This window comes from Teleopsis dalmanni, chromosome 1 (assembly GCF_002237135.1).
Source record: "Teleopsis dalmanni isolate 2A chromosome 1, ASM223713v2, whole genome shotgun sequence".
In the NCBI taxonomy this organism is placed as follows: Eukaryota; Metazoa; Arthropoda; class Insecta; order Diptera; family Diopsidae; genus Teleopsis; species Teleopsis dalmanni.
Window position 1 is genome coordinate 48,371,836 of NC_051846.1, and position 23,605 is coordinate 48,395,440.

The 23,605-nt window shown below is 27.9% G+C and overlaps 3 protein-coding genes across 3 annotated transcripts in view; 2 read left to right on the forward strand and 1 right to left on the reverse strand.

The window, feature by feature from the left end:
- Positions 1-23,605, reverse strand: part of LOC119668214 (trafficking protein particle complex subunit 11) — a 41,515-nt gene that overhangs the window by 11,459 nt on the left and 6,451 nt on the right. The gene's annotated exons all lie outside the window — the stretch shown is intronic.
- On the forward strand, positions 16,661-17,531 carry LOC119668216 (seminase-like). The gene has a single exon (XM_038077661.1). The coding sequence runs from the start codon at positions 16,754-16,756 to the stop codon at positions 17,522-17,524; it is 771 nt and encodes a 256-aa protein (XP_037933589.1). The 5' UTR covers positions 16,661-16,753; the 3' UTR covers positions 17,525-17,531.
- LOC119668215 (trypsin beta-like) lies at positions 20,646-21,660 on the forward strand. Its single transcript, XM_038077660.1, has one exon. The coding sequence runs from the start codon at positions 20,667-20,669 to the stop codon at positions 21,624-21,626; it is 960 nt and encodes a 319-aa protein (XP_037933588.1). The 5' UTR covers positions 20,646-20,666; the 3' UTR covers positions 21,627-21,660.

The following is a 23,605-nucleotide window of genomic DNA, read 5'->3' on the forward strand; positions in this document are numbered from 1 at the left end:
TGTTAAAGTATTGTATAATTATTTTCTCTATATATGATATTCATATTTTAATGTTAATGTATTGTATAATTATTTCTTTGTGATTTATATAAATTTTATTGCTACATTATATAAACATTATAAAATACCCTAAAGAAGAATATAGAATATAGTCGAAATATCGGTTGAAATAAAATCTTTTAAAAAACAAAAAAATTTTTAGAAAGTGTATTATTAAACTAGTGTCCAATTAGCCTGTTTAAAAAAAAAAATTATTATTAAAAATGTTTGGTCAATAGAACAATAAATTATAACAACTAATTATTGTAATAAATAATTTACTTTGTACTTCTTAAAGACACTATATAAAACGAGACATCGACGTTAATCAATATAATTGAAATAAAATTTGATAATGTCTGCGATATTTGAAACCTACCTTTAATAACGAGAAAAAGAAATTCTATTAGATAGAAAAGTAGGGTCTACAAAATAAAGACTTAAAAATAATCAGTGATAACTTATGACTGGGAACAATATTTGATCTTTTATAAATGTTTAATTCACAAAGTATAAATACCTGAGAAAAAGAGGTTTAAAAAATATTTAGAGATCATTTTAAGATTATGTTAAAAGTTTTAACTTAAAACACAATTTGAAAGATAAATAAAGAAAAATTGATGACAAAAAATAGATATAGAAAGCAAAAATTCGTTTGAGACGTACTATTTCTAAACAAGATGTAGATGTCGATTTTAGATTAATCGTCACTTTCAGAACAAGACAAGAGCACCAAACCAAAATCTATAAGGATTTTATAAGGATAAATTTATAGTTAATTATTGGCTAATTAAATATTTTACTCATCATCTGTAGAACGGCACATTGGAAAAGATATACACGGAACAAATTACGTTTGAGTAAAAACCCTTCACTTCGCAGGATAAAATTAAAGAATATAGGTTTCCCCAGTTTTGATATTTTATTTGAAACCAAAAAAGGAAGTGCATAAGATTTATTATAGAATTCATAAACAATCTGCAGTTTCGATGTATTTTAAATATTTATTTCTTATTATAGTTTAGGCCAAAGCCTGTCTCCATCTTTTTTAAAGGTTGACCTTTCAAAAGACCTTAGTATTCAACAGCTTAGTACAAGAATGTGACACGAAGCTTATGGAATGTGCTCATGGAAATAAAGTAACACTCATGTGTGTTAAAGGATACATCGATGTTGAGCAAATTGAAAAGGCAGATGAACTTGCAAAGCAAGGATCAAGCCTTAACTTCTGCAGCCCAGAGCCCAGAATATCATTGGGTTACAACATAATTAAGCAAAATATAAGAGCAAGAGCAAGATAAGAAATTGGTGTTCTTTTTAAATGTCTATTAATTTCCTTGCTAAACTATACATAACTCTTGCAATTAAGTACTTAAAAAAAGAATTACTAATTTGGAGAAACATTTAGTAATAAAAAATTGTTGTCATTAACTACCATCGTCTTACATCTAAGCGTCTATATTTTAAAATTTAATAATATATTTTTGTTTTTAGGTTTACGTGAACAAAGTTTACACGTTAAATAGAAAAGTAGAAATCTGACTTCAGCCTTCAAGTGCAACGAATTACAACAATAGATTTACGTTATCATTAAATTATGTAAAATATTTGAGTTTTTGAGTTTGTAAATCAGCTGCTATCGTAATTATTTTTGATTAAAATTTACAATCGTTATTTTTATTTCATGTACATATAATAGAAATTTCTAGAAAATAGATAGAAAAGTATACTATACAACGATTTATTATTTTTATTTATTTATTAATGATAGTTTAGTTTATAAAAACTAATACTATTATGTATAGATATAGCTTTGACTGCTGAGGCCTGCAGCTTTGTGTTATTACAAATTATTAGTAAATGCTTATAATTATATAGTATACTATACAACGATAATGACTTCTTTTTAAGTATTATAAATCTTTAATTCAATTTTAGAGACGTATACAATAATGTCAGAAAATATTTAATTACTATCAGAGCTATTACAACTCTCTAATAATGTACTCAAATATATATTAAATACACACCTATATTATACTCTTTATATCTAAATAGTCACCTTTTATTCAAAGTAAGTATCAAGATTTATTTACTCAATAAATAAAAATCTAATTTTATATACTATATATATATATATAAATTTGGTTGGGGTTTGTTATATTACATTATACATTATAAATGTCGATGAAGTTGTAAACTATTCAATTGAATTTTTAAATTCCTTCAATAAACGTACAACTGGGATTTCACTATAACAAATGTTATTGAAGCTATAATTCTGAATGGAGAGTCGTGTATGTAATGAATCTAGATTAGTTGTCATAAGAATGATGCCAAATGTTATTGAAGCAACAATTCTGAATGGAGAGTCGTGTGGAGGTGGTGTTCTGATAATATGCATTGCCATTCTTCAACTTGGTTAAGAACCATTTGAAGCGATGTCTTAAAGAATATTGTTGTTTTATAAATTTTCAAATGAAATCAACTGTTTTCTATATGACGTCTCCAGGTTACAGCTAGTAATAAATAAATTCAAAAGGATGATTTGCTATGAATTCAACAAAAGTTGTAAAATCAACAAAATCTTTATCAAAATTAACTTGAGAACTGTCTAAATAGCTTGGACTACTAAGTACCTCAAATTTCTTTGAGTACTTGAAGTAATCGGTCCAAATGTTCAAAATCGAGTGTACTATCGATGTTCAAATACCGTAATACTCGATATTCGAACACTTTGAAGTAATAATAAAACAAGTTTTATATTATATGACTACAACTTTAATAACCTTGCGAAAAATGTACATAGTGTGTACTTTGTTAGATATGAAGAAAAATAAAACTTTTGATAAACCTCATTTTTGACATTCCAAATAGTTTACAAATTTCTTAAAAAACACTACTGAGTTGAAAATTGTTCACAAAGAAAATGTCTTGCATACGGCAAACATTTGTCTTCATAGTGATTTCGGTTTTTGTCAAAGGATTAGACTGTAAATATGAAAAGATTGCACATGGCACTGCAGTTGATGCAAATGATTTTCCGTACTTAGTGAGAATAAATGTAATTGATCGAGGATTTATTTGTGGAGGAACTATGTTCACTTCTAAATGTGTTTTAACTGCGGCACATTGTTTGATAGGTACCGCTGCAACATATGAAGTATGGATAGGTGAGAGTAAAACCTGGAATAAAATATCAGATGTCGCTGCCATGTATGTACCATATAAATATACCTTAGGAACATATAATTATTTAGATATTGGCATAATAAAATTAAATAAAAATGTACAGTCACCGCATGTGGAAATCGTCGATGTTAATTACGAACGTGTACACTGGTGGAATAGAGCTACTATTGTAGGATGGGGTTTCACTGAAAAAAATAGAACGCATGATGTATTACATGCAGCAGATGTATATGCAGTTAGATGTAGCAGCTATTTTTCATATGAAGAAACCCGACATATGTTATGCCTAACAGGAAATTTTGGACAAGATGCTTGTGCAGGTGATTCCGGTGGCCCAGTTATGCGCAAAGGTAAACAAGTGGGTGTAGTTTCCATAGGATTGAATTGCGGTTTAGGACTACCAGGAGCTTATACACGTTTAAGTAATTTAGAAGTTCAACAATTTTTATTTGATGCAAAAAAATTATGTTAAGAGTGAGTGAATTTATTTTAATAAAACAAAAAACTTAATACTTAAAATATGCATTTTGGCTGTCTTTTCTAAAATTCAAGAATGGTATCCACGAACTGGGTGAAATTAGCTGAAATGCACTGACTAGTGGTACACCTGTCTCTACTGTTGGTGTCAAATCTTGGTTAACGTTTAATTTTTTGACGTCGACTAATCAAAAAATTTATTAAAAATAATTTTGGCCATCAAAACAACTGTCATTTTCAGTATTGCATTCTAAAGTAGCTGTTCTTTATAAAATCAGAAATTATATTGATACAATTGTTTCATGTTTAGGCATAAAAGTTTTTAAAAACTTCATGCACTCGACGATATTGTCTTTAAAAGCGATATTTAAATTATTATTATGGTTTCTACTTTGCTGGCATATTTTTATTGCATTCACACGTTAACTTGATAAACTTTAATTACTTTGAATATAATTAAAATTTTTCTAAAGAATATATCATTGGCTATCGAGTTGTCTCTGATGGAATTGTACTTTTAATATGCCTTGTTTAAATAACTAAACATCTTCAAATGTTCTAAAAAAAATGTCATACAACTTCAATAACAAGTCTTATAAGTTTCAATTACTTATAAACTAATAATTTCAAATAACTGTCTTATATGGTAACTGCAATAACAAGTCTTATAAGTTTCAATTACTTATAAACTAATAATTTTATTAAATATTTGATATATAATTAATTTAATTTATTTAGTAATTAAATAATAAAAATAATAATTTAATATTTATTTAATTATTAATTAATAATTTAATATTTATTTAATTATTAATTAATAATTTAATATTTAATTTAATTAATTAATATTTACATTTCTTAAAGATACTATTTGAAACGTGACGTCATCATGATCAATATCAGCGAAACGAAATTCAAAGATTTCAGTGACTTTAAATATCTTCAAAAACGATCTGTTAAAACGAATAACAAAACAACAAAATATATTGAAACGATTTAGACTAGAAAAAAAAATTTATTGCAGATAGTAAAGTAGTACCTATAGAGTTAATATGAAGACTTATAGATGGATCAATAATAACAAAGGACTGTGAAATTGGCTTCGATGAATACATAAATAAACAATATCTGTATATTTGAAAACTAAATATCAAGACATTTGCACTGGTATATGTAAATAGTATCTACAGAATTTGTTGTAATGTTCACCTATTATTGGACCATACCTTATAAAGATTTAATTAAAGTCTACATTGGCTGTGTCATTAGTTTATACCTAAGCAGTTTTAAAAACTGAAAGAAAATCGTTTCAAAATTACTTGAATAAATTATTTACATAATAAGAGATGACAGAAATTAGATACTGAAAGTAAAAAAATCGATAAGATTGTAATTTATTTTAATTCAAACGTCACTTTCAGAACAAATCTGCTTTAATGTGTTCTTTTTAAAAAGTTAAAAATTCATTTAGATAATCCCTATAATACGAATGAATAAGAGTTTGAAACAAAAATATATAAGGACGTGTTTTCAAAAGTTATATCAAGAGTTTCAGATGTGTCCGAAAACCTTAGATAGGGAATTTACTAAAAAACGTATAATTTGTCCTTAAAGGATTTTGATAAAAAGGTTTCTTTAATATGACATTAGCAGTTGAAAAAATAGTGTTGCGGTTCTATTTCAGACAGTTGTTTCATAAACGTATTAAAGTTTTGACAGTTTTGACAGTTTTGATATTTTATCTGAATAACTTATTCCAAAAACGAAAGACCTATCTAAATTATCTAAATTCGACGGGAGAATTTAGTTTATTATCTTCTATATTAGAGGTTCTTGCGAGGAATGTGGTAACAAAATGGTGAAAATTTGGTAATTGAGGTACATGGAAGTTATTTATTAGCCTGCCAATGCAACCAACCAAACCACCTATTCCAAAGCTAATCTCTCATAAATTCTGAAATATTTTATGGAAAAACGTAGGAACTATAAAAGGAACTTCTTTTTGCTAATAAAAATTAAAAAAAATATGTCAATATATAACTTTAACATTTCTGGGTCTTCTTAAATTAAATTTCATTTATTATAACAATAAAATAATAATAGAGATAAATAGTTTGATTCACATAAGTTCACAAGTTTTGATTTATAAGTTTTGGTAATTTTTATTGAACTTTAATGTCAGTTCGATTAAACTTTAGTCAATTAAATTGTATTCATTATATAAAAACTGAAATAATCTTTAAAATATGTGTAGCGTATCGATGATTTTAAATACTTTCTAATACACATAACACTTATATAACTGGAATGATTCTTTAAAAGTAACTGGCAATACTGATTTCCACAACAGTCGTATTATAAACAAAAATGAGTTATCTGTGTGGATTACTGCCTATCTTAATATTTGGTTTACGGGTTATAAACGGTTCGAACAATAAATTTGAATTCAATAAATATGATCAATCTAACAATTCGGGTTATAACATATCTAGAAGAATTGCCTACGGAAAGCCAGCAACTCCTAACGATTTTCCATATTTGGTAAGAGTTAATACAATTGAGAATGGATTTATATGTGGAGGAACTATGTTCAGTCCTAAATGTGTTTTAACTGCAGCACATTGCATTGAAAATATTTTTGCAAACCGAGTATGGATTGGTGACAGTACAACTAGTAATAAAATATCAGGAGGCAAATCTTTCTATTGGCCACTTAGTTATGGACGAATTTGGATGGATATGGATATAGCTATAATACGATTAGATGAGAATGTCAAGTCGCCATACGTAAAAATAATTGAGATCGATACAAATCCTGTATATATGGGAGAATCAATTAATATTGTAGGATGGGGAGACACGGAGAACGGTAATATAAATAAAAATTTATATAAGGCGAATGTACATAGAGTGAGATGTAGACATGTAAATATAGTACAACGAACTCAAAACATGTTTTGCCTAATTGGTCAAAATGGTGAAGACGCTTGTCCAGGTGACTCAGGTGGACCAGCTCTACGTGGAAATAAACAAGTTGGTGTTGTGTCTTTCGGTGCAGGTTGCGGAATGAAAATGCCTGGTTTTTATACAAAATTGAGTTCTCCAAACGTTCAACAATTTTTAAATATTGTAAGACCGTTATGTTAAATATTAATAACAATAATATAAATACTAAACCGTTGTCTATTTTTTTATTTGAAAAGTTTTTAAAAAACCATTCGATATGTTCATTATGGATTAACACTATTTAATTGAATGGAATTTTTAATTATTTAAGAATTTTATTAGAAAATAAAAGAAAATTTATATAGTTATATATAGATACGTGATTTCATAGAACTATGTGATATGTTCAGCACTATAGTGGTAGGCTATGGCCTATTTGAAAAGACAGCTATTGTTGTGATTTAAAAAGTTTCACAAATATTAAAACTTTGTGTTCTTTATTTTGTGCAATAATGTATAAAAATCTTTTAAATCATGTAATATACTGTTTTTCAAAATATATTACGATATTCAAAAAATAAAACAACACAGAAAAAAAACTCCTTAACTATGACATCTGTGACAGATTTTACTTTGTTATATAGAACTGACACATAGATTTGCTGCAGTTGCATTTCCATTTATATTCTTAGAGATGCCTGATTGAGCATTAACATATTCAGATATAATAAAATAAATCAATGGCCTTGTATTGGAAAATGGTTACATAAACATACATAAGATAGTTATAAGTAAAGATAGTTACAATAATGGGTTACATAGCTCACAGTCGATCAGAAAAGATACAATTCAAACATTTAATATGAATTTATGACTATACCCTGGGAATAAAAGCACAACCGGAGTAGTGAGTTTGATCTGAATAGAATGACTAGAAAATGTTAGTAGTTGTACATGGATAATATATTAATATTATCCATTAAAGATTATCTGAAAATAAAGCAGTAAAACTAGTGGAATCACTATAGTATATGGATACATTACACCCACATTACTATAATATTTTCCACTGATTTGTTTTGCATAAACTTACACACAGTTGTCGTAATAGTTGGAATCTTTTATTTATTCAATTAAATATTAAAATAATTAAATATTAATAAAAACATAAAAGAATAAGAATTATAAAAACGATAAAGAAATGTTTTACTTTTTATATGTTGGGTGAAAAGTATTCGGCGTTTTTCTATTTCCTTAACTTTCTGGTATCAAAGTTAAAAATGAACAATTTCATTTAGCAAATTATTTATACGATGAATAACAGTTTTATTTAGATAAAATGGGTGATATTTTAGAGCAAATTCGTTACATTTTAAAGATTTTACTAGAATGAAGAAAAAAGTTCATTGCAGAATTATATTATTATTTTATAGAATAAAATATAAATTATATATTATTATTTTTAACAATTTCTGTAACACGAAATTGACATCAATAAAGGCATCTGCTTAATTGTTTAAAGCTTAAAGTCTAGTTTGGATTAATAAATTATTTTCAAATTTGGTAGGACACGAGTTCGATTCCTGGTTTTTGCAGTATCAAAAAAATTATTTACGAATAATTAAATACAAGAATTATTTACACATAATTAAATACAAGAATTATTTACACATAATTAAATACAAGAATTATTTACGAACAATTAAATATAGGAATTATTTCTAAGACCACTGATCATGGGTATTTGGCAATACTCGAAACAACTGCATGGTCAGTCAAAAATTTAATTAATTAAAATAATACAAAAATGAATTTTTGTTGTTGCAGTTCACTAGTTTTTGAAAACCTTTCTATAAATTATTTCGTTGAAAAGAAGTCAATTTTCACTACATATAAAAATAACGAATACTTTTTATTTTATAATACGGATAAATCTCAATTAAAATTTTTTTATATTAAATTAAATATTTGATTTTAATATTATACATTTAAAAATGTTCATTATAACAAAAAACTTTATAATATTTAAAGTTTATATAAGCTATTTAAATATTTGAAATCTTGAAAATAAGATAAATAATGTAGTAAAGAGGGGTTCGATATAAATATAAAGCGTACTCTATACTAAAAAGTAAATTGTTTATTAATTTTTAAAATATGTTAAAACAAAATAATATTATATCTAAATTCATTTTTTTAAATGCTATTAAAATTCTAAGTTGATTTAAAATAATAATAAATATTTATATAAATTTATTGTTATAGATTAAACCAAATAATGTTCAAAACTGGTTTGAAAAATTGGGTTCAATGGGCCATTTTAATGACATAACATATCATTATTCTTGATTAATTAATATTTAAATATATATAGACTCGTATAATAAATTGATTATTCTCTTTCATACAATATAAATTAATTGTTCTTATATTAAATAAAACATTTGTGTTTACTAAAATTTATTCTTAATTTAGTCCGTCTATTGTTAGAGGCAGATTTTAATACACATAAAGAATCTCCAAAATAATAAAATTATTTGGTAAATATTAGTATTTAGACAGTTGTCTATAAAAAAAAAGGAAAATTCGCAAATTAAAATTAAAAATGGCAATAAATTTGAACCCCAAAAACCTTATACCACTAAATCACATAAATTTACGCGAATTCTTTAAATGAATTCAGTTCAGAAAATATCTTGAAAATGACAAAAACGTTAAATTCTCTGCTCTTAACATTAGCAATTTTATTTTTAAGCAGCAGTCATATATTAGCAGATGTACAACAAGATGACAGGATTGTCGGTGGTGTAGCAGGCTCTATTAAGAATACACGTTACATAGTGTATTTACGGGATCAAGGATATTTTATTTGTGGTGGATCCTTGATTACATCTCAGCATGTACTTACTGCAGCGCATTGTGTATATGGGGGTAAAGTCAAAGATTATGTTGTTGTAGGCGGAGTATCACGCCTTTCTGCACAAGGCGTTCGACGCACAGTATCAAAAATTATACTACCTAAAAACTATAACAGTAATACTCTTAATAAAGATATGGCAGTTTTGAAATTATCATCCCCAATGACTGGTAAAAATATTAGAACCATAAAGTTATGTAATACTCCGCTTAAGGTTGGTGACAAATTAAAAATATCTGGGTGGGGGGTGCGAAGTGAAAACGCTGTATCAGTGCCGAATCAGTTACAAACTGTTAAAATACCAATTATTGCTCGAAAAAAATGTGTTTCACGTTACAAGGGTGCAGCATCTCTGACGAACTCTATGTTTTGTGCAACAACAAGTAAAAAAGATTCTTGTTCCGGAGATTCCGGAGGGCCCGCTGTACGTGGCGGTAGACTATGCGGCATTGTTTCATGGGGTATTGGTTGTGCGAGGAGTAAATATCCTGGTGTTTATACCTCTGTAAGGAGAGCTAGAAGTTTTATAAATAAAGCAATATCATTATAGAAATCAATAAACGGTATTATAAATAAAGAAATGGATTTTAATTTTATAAGATATTAATAATTATAAATTCTTTGATTAAGAAATCAATCTAATTGTGATTGTTGAACTTATTGAACACACTTAGTTACGTTTTTATGAAATCGTTCTACCATGAAATTATTGTAAACTACATATATATGAATATCTACTATTGCTTGAGAAATACAATTCTTAAGGCTGAATTAGTATAGTTGACGTATCGAACGTACAAAATAAAAACGGCAGAACAAGGCAAAAAACATTCAAAACACAAACAATACAAGTTCAGTTCGATCACTAAATACTTCACACACAAAGAAATGCAATACAATTTCAAAATGCTTAATTGATATATGCTTTCTTTGATTTTTATGATGAAAACCTCCTATTATTTAAACTTCAGCACGAATAATCGACCACATTGTTTTTCTTAAGGTAGAACGAGTCAACTGATTTTTTACAGCATAACTAATTCAGCCCTAAAAATAGGTTAACCTACGTTGAGCATGAATAGACCGCCGACACAGTATATGCCAAAGAACATGAAGCAAATACTAAACGACAAATTCATTAACGTCCTAAAAAATATATTTTATTTATCTTTATTTTATTTTTTACTAAATACTTTGTTAATTTTCATTAAAAACTAAACTAATAACCAGACGAAAAATTAAAGTTAAAAACTAAAAAACTGTTTTTTTTTACTCTAAAATATATGCAACAAAAAAATAATCGTCTAAAATAATTCTGCACTAACCCAGCATGGAATTATATTAGTAAATAATTTGAAAAATAGTAAGTAGAAAATATAGCATCATTTCTACATTTTTTAAGATAATTATATTATCGATTAAAAAAAACTTCATTTAAAATTGAAATTAATCCAGTTTTGGTTAGTATTTTTAATTCAAATTTTCAGAAAAAATACCATTTAATTATATTAAGAATATATTGAAAATATAATACACTATAATATTATATTATTAATATTATATAAACTTATATATAATAAATATATAATGCTTTTGTAGATAACTATATAATCACTTGTTGTTTAAACGTTTCTCACTTTTCAGTAGGTAGGTAGGTAGGTTATATTGGCGATCCCAAGAAAACCTTCGATCTATAAGCCCATTGTGTTATTGTAAAATTGATAACTTAAGAGTTAAAACCACTTAGAACCTTTGGCAAAACTTATTATGCTATTTAGGGGGAGGTTTTGCAGTTCACAAGGATACTTAAAGGAAAGCCCCTAAATGAATAAATTAATATTTAATAATGAAAAGACATGACCATTGTCTTTGAATTTACAGGCAGTTGTATATAGCAATTGAAAACAGGTTCTCAATTGACATCTTTTTTTTACAGTAAGAAAAAAATAGATGTTAATTAAATCAATACAATAATCTTCTTTGTTAACTTATCCATATACACAAAGAGATTTCTTGAAATCAGACCACTGCTTTGATCAGTTACCAATAACACTCTTGGTCAAAAGCAAACTTTATATTTACGAAGCGGTGCTTATATTACATACGGAATTTGTGTTTATTGATTCTGGGTGATGGACTATAACATGGGTTAGTATCAAAATAGGATCTAGTTATTATATCATGAAAACAACAGCTTGCAAGTTAATAGTTTATGACGATTCTTTTAAAGATGTAATAGATTTTTGATAACTTGACGTATGAGGTGTGATCGGTAGAGTTCTTTAGCTGATTTTTATTGAATGTTTCGAAAATTGCGTAGCTATTTTATTCTGCGCATAATTGTTTTGTTTGTCAAATTTTTTATAATTTGTTTTTACTTAAAAATTGCCTTTATAATTTGCAAAAATATAAATACCATAAAAAAGTCAAATTTAGGGAGTCAAAAACAAATAGATCCTGGCTCCAATAAAGAAATATAGTTTGAACGATAATGTTGAAATGTTTTCTTATTTATATGTTACGCTATAAAATTTATTAATTAATTTAAAAAAAAATTGATTTTAAATAAAGGCATAGAAACTCTTTACATATATTATATTAAAAATATTTTTACACCTAGGGATAGGCTCGAAATTTTTAGACGTAGGTTTAACAAAAACTTTTATTTTCGATCGCGTTTCATATATATGTAGAAGATACATCATATAGAAGATACATCATGTATATATACATATTATATATATACATATTATATATATACATATATATATACATAGAATTGTATTTTTGTGGACAATTCTGTGAAGTTATGCCCAACTTACTGCCATTTAAGTAGTGACAAGTAATTAAAAATTAACTTGAATTAATTCAGCACCAGAAGATGTTTAATGGAGACATTTTATGTTATATTTTAATCTAATGACAAGTCTTTAAGAATATATTCAAATAAAAATATGATCAAAATCTGTATCGTAAGTTATTTACGCTTACTTTTGGAATAACGATCACTATCTATTAGCCGCAAATGCTTTCACAATTTAATACGATTGAATGCAGTTATGATCATTCAAACATAGTGAGAATTATAAGATATGTGATGGATTATTAGATATGAAACAGCGAAAAAGGTATCAAAGCAGTAAAAAAAGTAAAATAAATTGTAAAAATGAATATATATAATATGCACTATAACGGTCATATACAGATATTCGAAACAATGTTGTGAAGCTGAAGTTGTACTAGATAAAAAAAATAGAACTAAAATAAATACGTCTAAATGAGAGTCAATATTAGGTTTATTAGCATATTATAAAATACTAAATCATTTTGATGTTCCCTTAAAAGCTGTGCTCAAGTTGACAAATTAGGCAGATCTCGTGATAAACTCGAATAGTAACTTAATAATACTACTTATTGTAAACACATAACAATTCAGAGCAAATAATAATAGTAATTAGCACACATATAAATAGCATTTACCTTTTATGTGAAACACAAACTGAACTACTTTAAATTAGTAGCAATTTGCTTAAGTTTAGATGTCAATTATATAGAAACGTACTAATAAAGTTAAACAAACACTTTCTACGGCATTTGCGATAGTAACGTAATGCGTAGAACACAGTTTTTAAAACATTTTCTAAAATTCGGTAATACATTATTGGTATGTATCCTTTTGATAGACACTATACCAACATTGGAAACGAAGGAAAGGATAGTAGGCGGCGTAGAAACAACAATAGATCAAATGCCGTATTTAGTCTATTTACGCCAGAACGGTCGTTTCATATGTGGTGGTTCGTTAATAACAAAAAATTGTGTATTAACTGCTGCACATTGTGTACAGGGTGTAGTGCCCAGCTCTTTAACCATAAATGCTGGTGTTAGTCGACTATCTGAAGTAGCAACGACTAGACAAGTGCAGAAGTATTTTGTATCACCATTTTACTCACCGGCTACTTTAGATATGGATGTGGCTATTATTAAAATGAATTCTGCATTGAGTGGACATAATATTGGTACCATAAGAACATGCAATAGACAACCGGGCGTAGGACAGACAGTAAGAATATCAGGTTGGGGTATAACAAATGAATATGAAAGCCAACCACCTGATCAGTTAAGAACAGCCAATATTAAAGTGGTACCAAAAATGGATTGTGTTAAAGCATACGCAGACAAAGTTAGTGTGACAAGTTCGATGTTCTGTGCTACTGAAGCAGGCGAAAGGGATTCCTGTTCAGGAGATTCTGGAGGACCACTAGTTTATAATGGTCAAGTGTGCGGTATTGTTTCTTGGGGTATAGGATGCGCAAGATCTCAATATCCTGGTGTTTACACAAATGTGGCAAGTGCGAGAATAAATGCTTTTTTAAAACAAACTATGAGGTATAATTGTTAATTATATCTTTTTGTTTAATTTTATTGTATTAATAATAAATAATAATAAATAGAAAATATAATTTTTTAAAAATTATATTAGATTTAATTATTTTTAATTATTTTGAAATCAAAATATTTTTTTTTTTGATTTGATCATGAATTTTTATTAATATATTTTATATTGTTTTGGAACTCCGATAAACTAATCGTGTTAAAATGATATATGAAGCTAATTACAGTGGGTTGAAACTTTATATTTTATTTAGAACTGGAGTAATGAAAAATACTAAAACAAGTAATAAGATATTAGCTTTTAGTGATTATTTTCTGTAATAACTTTTTGCGCATTATACCACTATTCGATTATTGTTAAAAATTTTTAAATTTGCGATTTGTTTTTAGTATAAATTGAGACTACGTCTTATATCCTTTTAATGAAAATTTATTCGGTTATAATTTTTTATTAATTTTGTAAGTAAAATCTTGTCGAATGATTTTTGTAGTGTTCGCAGCATATCTTTCATAGTTGAAGAAGAACATATTCAAGTAATCAGTTCTAAGTATTATGCGCAATCATTTCAATATTCCCATTGATCTACAGGTTCAAGAGCGAAAGGCAAGATGGCAAGCAAGTCCCATGGGGAACAACAATATCGACAGACAGTCGATGGAGAATGCTAGCAATGCAAGTAGGAAATTTTTCCTCAAGGACGGTGACAGAAAAAATTATCGGAAATTGGGATCGCATAAATTTAAAAAAATAGATATAGATAAAAGGCATCTGGAGCGTTTCCCTCCTGTCCGGACAAAACAAAAAAAATTTTTTTTAAACATTATTTAAAGAAATTTCTGCATCTTTTTAACCTTCTGCTCATATTGTAATGCGGATTTTGTAAATAAAACACACAAATTTAAATTTTATTCCAAATTTATTTTATCTCCTTCAAAATATGCTCCTTCTGAAGCGATACACATATGCCAACGCTTAATCCAATGTTACATACACTTTTCGTAGGCCCATGCAGGTATGGCTTTTAGTTCCTTCAGCGAATTCTCTTTTACCGATACAATCGACTCAAAACGCTTACGACGAAGGGGCAATTTGAGTTTCGGGAACAGGAAAAAGTCGCAAGGCGCCAGATCTGGCGAATATGGTGTCTGACCGATGACAGTGGTGCCGTGTTTGGTCAAAAAATAGTGTGCAACAAGAATTTTCCATAGTAAAAATCGCTAAATGCACTTGAGGTAGTCTTGTGTACCAGTTCATGTGAGCATAAATAATGGCTTGTTGTTATATCATAGATAACAAACAATTAGTACGCCAGACCTGACAATCCACATTGAAGGCAGAAGTCCTAAACATCTAGTATACGAACATTTTGGATCATTCAGATTGTGAAATTAAGGGTAAAAAATGACGGATTTAAAAAAGAAAATATTTTGTAACATAGTTGCAACACATCAGATCGCGCGTCAGCAACTGCAACAACAAAATTTTTAGAATAACGTTATGAAATGTTGCCATATTTACCAAACCATCCGACTTTCTTTTATTTATAAATTCGAAAAAAAGACGCTGCGAAGAAATTTCAATCGAATTCAGACAAAACCTCTATAACTAATTAATAGTTTGACAACTTCAAATATCTTTATTTTTTAGAAGGTATAGAAAAAGTAAAAAATCTTTGTAATATGTTTGTAAAGCTCGAAGTATATTGGGTCTATGATAATGGAATACAATTTTACAAAAATTTTCAAATATATATTGAGGTACTTTATATGTAAATACATACCCAGCGTCTATACTGGGTGGTTTTTGGCAAGATTTTTATAGTTACACGAAAAATATTTGCTTACAGATAAAATTCGATAATAAGTATTTGTTCGAAGAGTAATGAAGAAGCAACAACAAAAATTTGATTAATTTATTGAAATTTAGAAATAACTTAATTAAATTTTTGTTGTTACTTCTTCATTATTGTTCGAACTCATCTAGTTTCAGTTCGTCATATGGAGCGTCACATTTGACAAAAACAATTAACATTAATAAGTATTTGTATTCGAACATAAAAATCTTGTCAAAGTCTTGTCTTACCAGTGTAGATGTCGACTTAGCTCTACTTAAATAGATATATAACAACAGCAACGAAATTTAAAGAAATAAAAAGTAATATAAAGCAGAATATTATCACAAGAGAAGAATACAATTGTCATTAGAATTGCAAATTTTTGTAAGAATATCTATTAAAAATAATGTAAATTTTGTTTTGAGGCACTACCTAAATAACTATAATAAACTTTGATTACAACAGTGAATTTGAGATTTTATATCCTCAAATTATTTCTTTAAATTGTTTATTGGCAAAATTTATTTTTTTTTGTTTGCATATCGTCGTCGGATAGAAATTATAGTAGACGAATTTGATTAGATACTTTTGTAATTCATGATTAAACTAATTTATTCGCACGAGCTTAGCTAAACAAATTAGAAAAAATGCAACAGATTGCAGTGATTAAAAATTTTAATTATTCCTACCAGCTCACATATAAAGAACAATAATTATATTATTGCAAATAATTAGTACATAATATGTAGATATTTTATAGTAAATATTAATATTTATAATTAAATATAAATTTTAAATAAACCAAAAATTGAAATATTGTCTCAGTTTAATACTCACTTATAAATGGAGAGGACGTATATTAGTCTGGGATCAGCAAGCAATATTAATTAAATAAATCAATTAATTAAATACGCTTTAAATATTTCATGAATGTGTGTGAATTTGATTGCAAATGTACAAATCATTTATTATAAGTTTAGTTTTGGCATTCATATGCTTCGGACTATTCGGAAAGTGTGCCCTACAATTTTCGCCAGTACAGAATCCAAGAATTGTAGGAGGCACAACGAATGTGATAAGTAACACACCATATTTGGTGCAATTACGTGTAAATGGTGAATTTAGTTGTGGTGGGTCTTTAGTAACGCAACGGCACGTTGTGACAGCAGCTCACTGCACCGTTGGTCATAATTCGCGCAGTATAATAGTGGTAGGCGGTGCTACTTATCTAACAGATACGGGCGTAAGACGTAACGTTGAAAGAATCTTTACTTCAAGTTCCTTTCAAGCTCGAACCTTAAATATGGATGTATCTGTTTTAAAACTGAGCACTCCAATGACTGGTGCTAATATAAAGACAATTCAGTTATGTAATTCGAATTGGAAAGTTGGAGATCAAGTCACAGTTTCTGGTTGGGGATTAACTACTGAATCTAATAAAAATCCATCAAATCGTATACGAACGGTAAATTTACCGCTCATATCAAAAAAGGATTGTAAAAGTAAATACGGTTCACATATTACTGTAACAAAATCTATGTTTTGTACATTGGCCCCTGGCAAAGATGCCTGCTCTGGCGATTCTGGTGGTCCAGCAGTATTTAAAGGTCAACTTTGCGGTATTGTTTCCTGGGGTGCAGGTTGCGCACGTAAAAATACGCCTGGTGTTTTTACAAGTGTTAAATATGTTAAACCATTTATTGATAAATCAATAAAAATATAATAAAAATTTAAAGTAAAAATATTATGTTTTTTAATGGTGCACATTACGTTAAAAGTGAAAAATTCCTATACTTAGTTGAGTGGTTAATATCAAACCAACGTAATAAAAATAAATTAAAAAATTTGCTTTAATTGCGAATGAGATACTCGTATACCTATGTACAAAAGTAATCGCAGATTTTTATCAAATCTGTTGAAAATATACAATTTTTACTTTAAATTAAAACTTATTAATTACATAGAATTTACAATGTTATTATAAGTAATGGATACTGATTCAAAATATATGGTATTACGCAAAAAAAAAACATCCGAAAATTTAGAAAAAAAACATCGAACTAATTTATTTACATTTATTATATATGATTTCATTTCATAGTCTTTTTGAACGGTAATATATTAAGGTTAGCGGCGAACAACTAGTCGTCGTAGGTGACTATAGCATGTAACACCTAGAAACTTCACTGATTTATATTTACATGTTGTGTCATTTTAATTTATCTTGATAGAAAATTCTCGCCAGTGTTATTTTAATGGTGCTTTTGTATTCGACAGATACCTATTATTTTTTCATACAATTTTCAAAAAAAAAACCATTAGTTACTCGACTTTAAAGTCACGCGTTGAAACTTTTGAACGATTTTTATATATAACCATAGGTAAATGAGATATGGAGGAAATTTATACATTTTTATCAACGAACAGTGTGATAGAGTACACAATCACAATATATACAACAAATTCGTTAGAACTATTGTACAGATAGTAAGAAAGAGTTTTAGAAATAAAAATTTGACAACTTTTAATACATAATAATTATGGAGTTTATATTATAGAAATTAATTTCATAAATAAAAGTTATTTAGGTAAGCTTATGCATGTTATGAATGAAATCTGTCTGCATATCAAAACACCTAAAACAATAATAGAATATAATCATGTTAATATATGTAAATACAAATAACAAATATTTAACTTTATTGTATTAGTTATTAATATTTGTAATACACTGTAAAAATTGTTTCCTCTGGTTAGAAGTGATATTATTATATTTTTCCACATATTAAAAGTATATTTAACATAGTAGATACCTTCTGCTCAAAAAGTATTCGGATTTTGTTGTTTGTTAACTACTTCTTAATAAATAGACCTTTTTCAAAAATTTGAGAATTTTTTGTTATGTTGGTACACCCTTTCTTGACATATGGTACAAATTTGAGCGCCATCTGTCAATTAGTTTCTTTACAGCAGGTGTTAATGTGAGACTACCGCAAGTGCATTTAGCGATTTTTACTATGGAAAATTCTTGTTGTACCCGATTTTTTGACCAAACATGGCACCACTGTCATCGCTCAGGCACCATATTCGCCAGATCTGGATCCGTGCGATGTTTTCCTGTTCCCGAAACTCAAATTGCCACTTCGTGGTAAGCGTTTTGAGTCGATTGAATCGGTAAAAGAGAATTCGCCGAAGGAACTAAAAGCCATACCTGCACGGGCTTACAAAAAGTGTACGGAAAATTGGGTTAAGCGTTAGCATATGTGTATCGCTTCAGAAGGAGTATATTTTGAAGGAGATAAAACAAATTTGGAATAAAACTTAAATTTATATGTTTTATTTAAAAAATCCGGGTACTTTTTGAGCTGGAGGTATATGGAAACTTTGTTAGTACGGACACTTATTAAATTTAAAAATGGCTTTTGTGACTAAAAAAATTTCAAGAATACTTAATATAAAAAGCGACTCAATCACAACATATTTTAAGGCAGGGCTGTCCAAAGCACGGGCTACGGGGCTCATGCAGCCCGCGACTAATATTCGTGGGGCTTGCAACATGTTTCTAATCTACCACAATTAGGCAAATTTTTCTTTGTTATTTTTGAGTAACATTAAATTAAATTATTTTTATGGTAACCCAAATAAATGAATTAAAAAGATTCTAAATAATTTATTACACCTCACGTTAATTTAATTAATTGATAAAGACTTTAGTAAATATTTCTTTCTACAACTGGGCCAAATAACTTCAATCCAACTAATATTAATAATGCTGATATTGATAGAATTGTAAAAAATAAATTAATAAAGAATTACTAAAATTAAATTTAACATAATGGTCGAAAAATTATGAAAGTATTTATTTATTTCTGCGGCCCTCCAACCTATTCAGTGATTTGTATTGGCTCGCGATCTTATCTGGTCTGAACAGCCCTGTTTAAGGGTATCGTCTGACACGACTCTATGAAATGTTAGTTATATCGATCTATACAAGTTATTAAATGAAACAGAGAGACAGCACTGATAACAAAAACAAATTAATTATTCTTATATAGAACTTTGCTGAACTTTTAGTTCCGTTTAAAAAATTTTATTCTATAAATATTTGATATAACTGTTCCTTCGTTCAAATAAATGTTTATTTTAAGTTGGGGGTAGGTAATTGAAGGAGCTGAATTGTTCTATTGTATTTGTTTGCTGTGAAAGGATAATCAATCTAAGCATGTACTTCCGGCTAAGATTGACCTGCGTACCTAACTTTGATATAATCAAAACCAAATTTAATAATTTTAACACTAAGAATTCGTTCCTATTCCTGAAGTGCTACCTATAGATTACATACCTAGTCGACTATTAATGCCTTAATGTCTTCAGTCGACTTTCTTAATGTCGTCATCAACAAATAAGACAAAGCCTCTTTTTAATGAATCTGCTACCATATTAATAATTAGAAAATCTTTTAGGGATAGTAAAGGACTAAACATATATATATTTATCCTCTACTGAGTTGTATATAAACGTGATACATTTATTGTTTAAGTATATATTATTTTTTAAAATATATTAAAAAACAATATAAAGTAATTTGTACTTTAAAAGGTGTCTGTTTTACGACATATTAGACGTAATTATAGAACGTGCATTAAATATTTGATTATAATTAAACAACTGATTAAATAAGTTATGCCGAATAAAGTGAAAGATAGTCAAGACAATTGAAAATTTCGCTATATTAAATAAATAATATTTATAATAAATTTAATTTTTTTTAATGTTTACTTAAAAAATCGTATTAAATAAGAGCATAAATATTTTTTACGGATTATTTTGTTAACACCAGTCAACGAAGTAACAAAGTCCGGGATATGAAAATAATTAATATTATAATTTTAGTGGCGTTATGTGCTATTCTCATTGCAGAATGCGATGCTCAATCGAAAAGATTTAGACGAAAAGCAAAAAATAGTAGAGTAAAAAAAGTTGCAGCTAATAGATCTGCAGTGAAGAAAACCGGTAGAAATACATCTGTGGCGAAAAATGTTGGAGCCAAAAAAACGCAAGTAAAACAGACATCAGCGAAAAAAGCTTCAGCAAATAAGCTTACAGCGAAGAAACCAGTGGCTAAGAAACCAGCAGCAAGCGGCACTGAAGCTAAGATTATAGGTGGAACTACGACTACAATTGATACAATGAATTATGTAGTTAATTTACGCAAAGATGGTACATTTATATGTACCGGTTCATTGGTAAAACCACAATATGTCGTCTCTGCAGCACATTGTGTAAAAGGAGTGGCTGCCTCACGTTTAAAAGTGCATGCTGGTAGTACTTATCTCGATAGTGGTGGTGTTTCAAGGCAGGTTATCAAAACGACTATACCAAAATCTTTCACAATGACAAAAATGCAAAACGATGTATCTATTTTAAAATTGGAAAGTGAATTAACTGGTACTAATATAGGAACTATCAATTTATGTACAACAAGCCTTAAAGCAGGTACAATTGTTAGAGTATCAGGTTGGGGATTAACATCTACCAGTAGCAGCACTGCATCAAATCAATTGCGAACAACACAATTGAGATTATTTAATAAGAAACAATGTATAAGAAGATACAGAGGCAGAGAAACGCTAACAAAATCTATGATATGTGCACGTTGGACGGGCAGAGATACGTGCTCTGGAGATTCTGGTGGTCCTATGGTTGTTAATGGCGAACTATGTGGTATCACATCATGGGGTATAAGTTGTGCTGTCAATGCTTATCCCGGTATATATACTAATGTGAACGTGGTCAAAAATTTCATTAATAATAATATGAAATAAATAAATATTTTATTGTTGGAGACAAATAAAAATATATTCCTGGCCTTTGACTTAGTTTTTATTATTTTGTTATTGGGGATATATGTTAATATGTGTATATATTTGTAGATAATTCCAATTGAAGTAAAAGAGAGATTATATACAGTATGGTTAATTATAGAATTATGATAATATAGTGCTTAAGTTTATTTGAGTCCAAATCAATATATATACAGTTTAGTCAAAATCTACTGCCTCTTACTATATATAATATTACAAGTTCAATAGCCTCAATAGAGAAATAGAAAAATCTCTTTTATAGAAATAGAAAAATCTCTAAAAGCTTTACATTTTTCAAGTTAACAATAAATTTGAAGGAAGAGAAATTGTTGAAACCTGCAAGTGGATCTGTTTGAAAATCATACCAAGAAAAAAAATGAAAAAAAGAGTATAGACATTAAATGAATCTACCCATATCTAGAATCACAGATTTTAAATTCTTCAATAGAACAAACGTATACGTCAACATGACTAAAATAATATATACACAAAATTTTCAGGATTACAAGTGTATTATGTTAGCAAGAGTCTGGAAGTTTAAGAGCACAAGCATGTCATTGTACTTTTACTCAGTCAAGTAGAAATAATTCTCACTTTCCGAAGAAAATGTCTTTCTTCTTTTTGAATGTATGGGGTGATTAGTTGTAACTTAAATAGGACCTTAATGCGGAATCTATAACTGACCTCAAGAATTTCTCAGTGAATTCACACATATATTATAAAATTACTGAGGCTTGAGAAGAATGAGTACGGATTACTAAATAATTTGAATATCTATAATATAGGGAGATAATTTTAAGACTAGCTAATATCTGATTGACGACACAACATGAAGAAAAAATTCGGAGTGGCAACATATAAACTTTATTTATTGACTTATATAATAGTTATTTGCAGTAGACTTTATTTTTACCTAACGAACAACCAAAGAGGCTTTTTATGATTTCAAACTTATGTGGAACGCTATTAAATTATCGAGGAAACTCAGGAACGATAACCAGTAAAAGTGCAAATACTAAATCATATGTCAATATAGAAAAAGAGGTCTATACTTAATACAATTAAGAAAGAAATAAACAATAGAAATGCAATTAACACTATTGGTTAAACTATAGTCCCAGAGGGTTTGAATCGGATAGAGTGTGGGCTAAATAAAATTAGCTGTGATAGGTAGATAGACAATATCTACCGAAAAGATTAAAGTCACATATAAACAAATAAATATGAATTCTTCTGAACTCACTAATAACGGCTAATATAGTAACTCCGCCAGGCAAAGACTTAAACTGGGTTCTGTTAACAAGCAAACACTTCCCTTAACAATAATACTAAACATTAATCAATAAAGTAGTATACCATAGGTTTCAAATATGGTTAGATAAAGTATCTCATTATCTTGAGATAATTAAAACAAAACGATTTCAATAATCGTTCAATTCCCTATATACTAAGAAGATGTCAACTTTTTCGTACTACTACGTTTTTAATATCGGGTTTGTACTGCATGTAGGAAAATCACCGAAATATAAAGATATTTATTAAATATCATTTATTATGTATTGACATTAAAACGAAGACTTTTCTTATAAAATGTGCTATTAATAAAGACTAAGCTGATACAATTTATTTATTATACACTTTTTGTAAAATTTAAATTTGCAAATCTAAAAAATATTGTTTATTTATTTTCAGAATTTTAGAGTTAATAATACTTTATGTATTTATTTATTATTAAACAACTGATTAAATAAATAATAGTGAGGTCTAAGCCATGCACTAATGACATATTATATATTTACTTCTTCTTTATATTTTCTTTTATGAAATAAAATAAATATGTACAAATATTTTTTAAATAAAATTTGTATTAAATTAGAAAAATAATTAAAAAATTATTATTTTATTTAAAACTGTGAAAGAGTTGACAAACTCGCGTGTCT